This window comes from Myotis brandtii, unplaced genomic scaffold (assembly GCF_000412655.1).
Source record: "Myotis brandtii unplaced genomic scaffold, ASM41265v1 scaffold381, whole genome shotgun sequence".
Lineage (NCBI taxonomy): Eukaryota > Metazoa > Chordata > Mammalia > Chiroptera > Vespertilionidae > Myotis > Myotis brandtii.
Genome location: NW_005364633.1, coordinates 730,195 through 730,764, shown reverse-complemented (window position 1 = coordinate 730,764; position 570 = coordinate 730,195). Strand labels below are relative to the sequence as shown.

General features: G+C 56.1%; 1 protein-coding gene across 1 annotated transcript in view; it reads right to left on the bottom strand.

The window, feature by feature from the left end:
* Nucleotides 1-570, bottom strand: part of MYO1B (myosin IB) — a 135,057-nt gene that overhangs the window by 73,791 nt on the left and 60,696 nt on the right. Inside the window, exon 4 of the mRNA XM_014544777.1 lies at nt 82-176. Coding sequence (XP_014400263.1) covers nt 82-176 — 95 coding nt within the window. The remainder of the gene's footprint in view (nt 1-81; nt 177-570) is intronic.

Genomic DNA, 570 nt, shown 5'->3' with positions numbered 1-570 from the left:
ACCTCGCTCTTGGCTGTGCTCACTCTGCCACTCCCGGGGCGCTCCCCATCCAGCGGAGCGGGGGCCTCCCCGGGGTCTTACCTGTCTTCCCGGCTCCGCTCTCCCCGGTGATGAGAATGCACTGGTCCTTGTCTTGATCTCGCAGGGACCGGTAGGCTTCGTCCGACAGGGCAAAGCTGCAGGGCGATGGAAACAAGGCCTCAGGGTCAGCTCACCACCACGTGGTCATCACATGTCATCACATGCAACCTTAGGGTCAGCTCACCACCACGTGGTCATCACATGTCATCACATGCAACCTTAGGGTCAGCTCACCACCACGTGGTCATCACATGTAACCACATGTAACCTTAGGATGCAGCTCACCACCACGTGGTCATCACATGTCATCACATGCAACCTTAGGGTCAGCTCACCACCACGTGGTCATCACATGTAACCACATGTAACCTTAGGATGCAGCTCACCACCACATGGTCATCACATGTCATCACATGCAACCTTAGGGTCACTTCACCACCACGTGGTCATCACATGTCATCACATGCAACCTTAGGGTCTCACCACCAC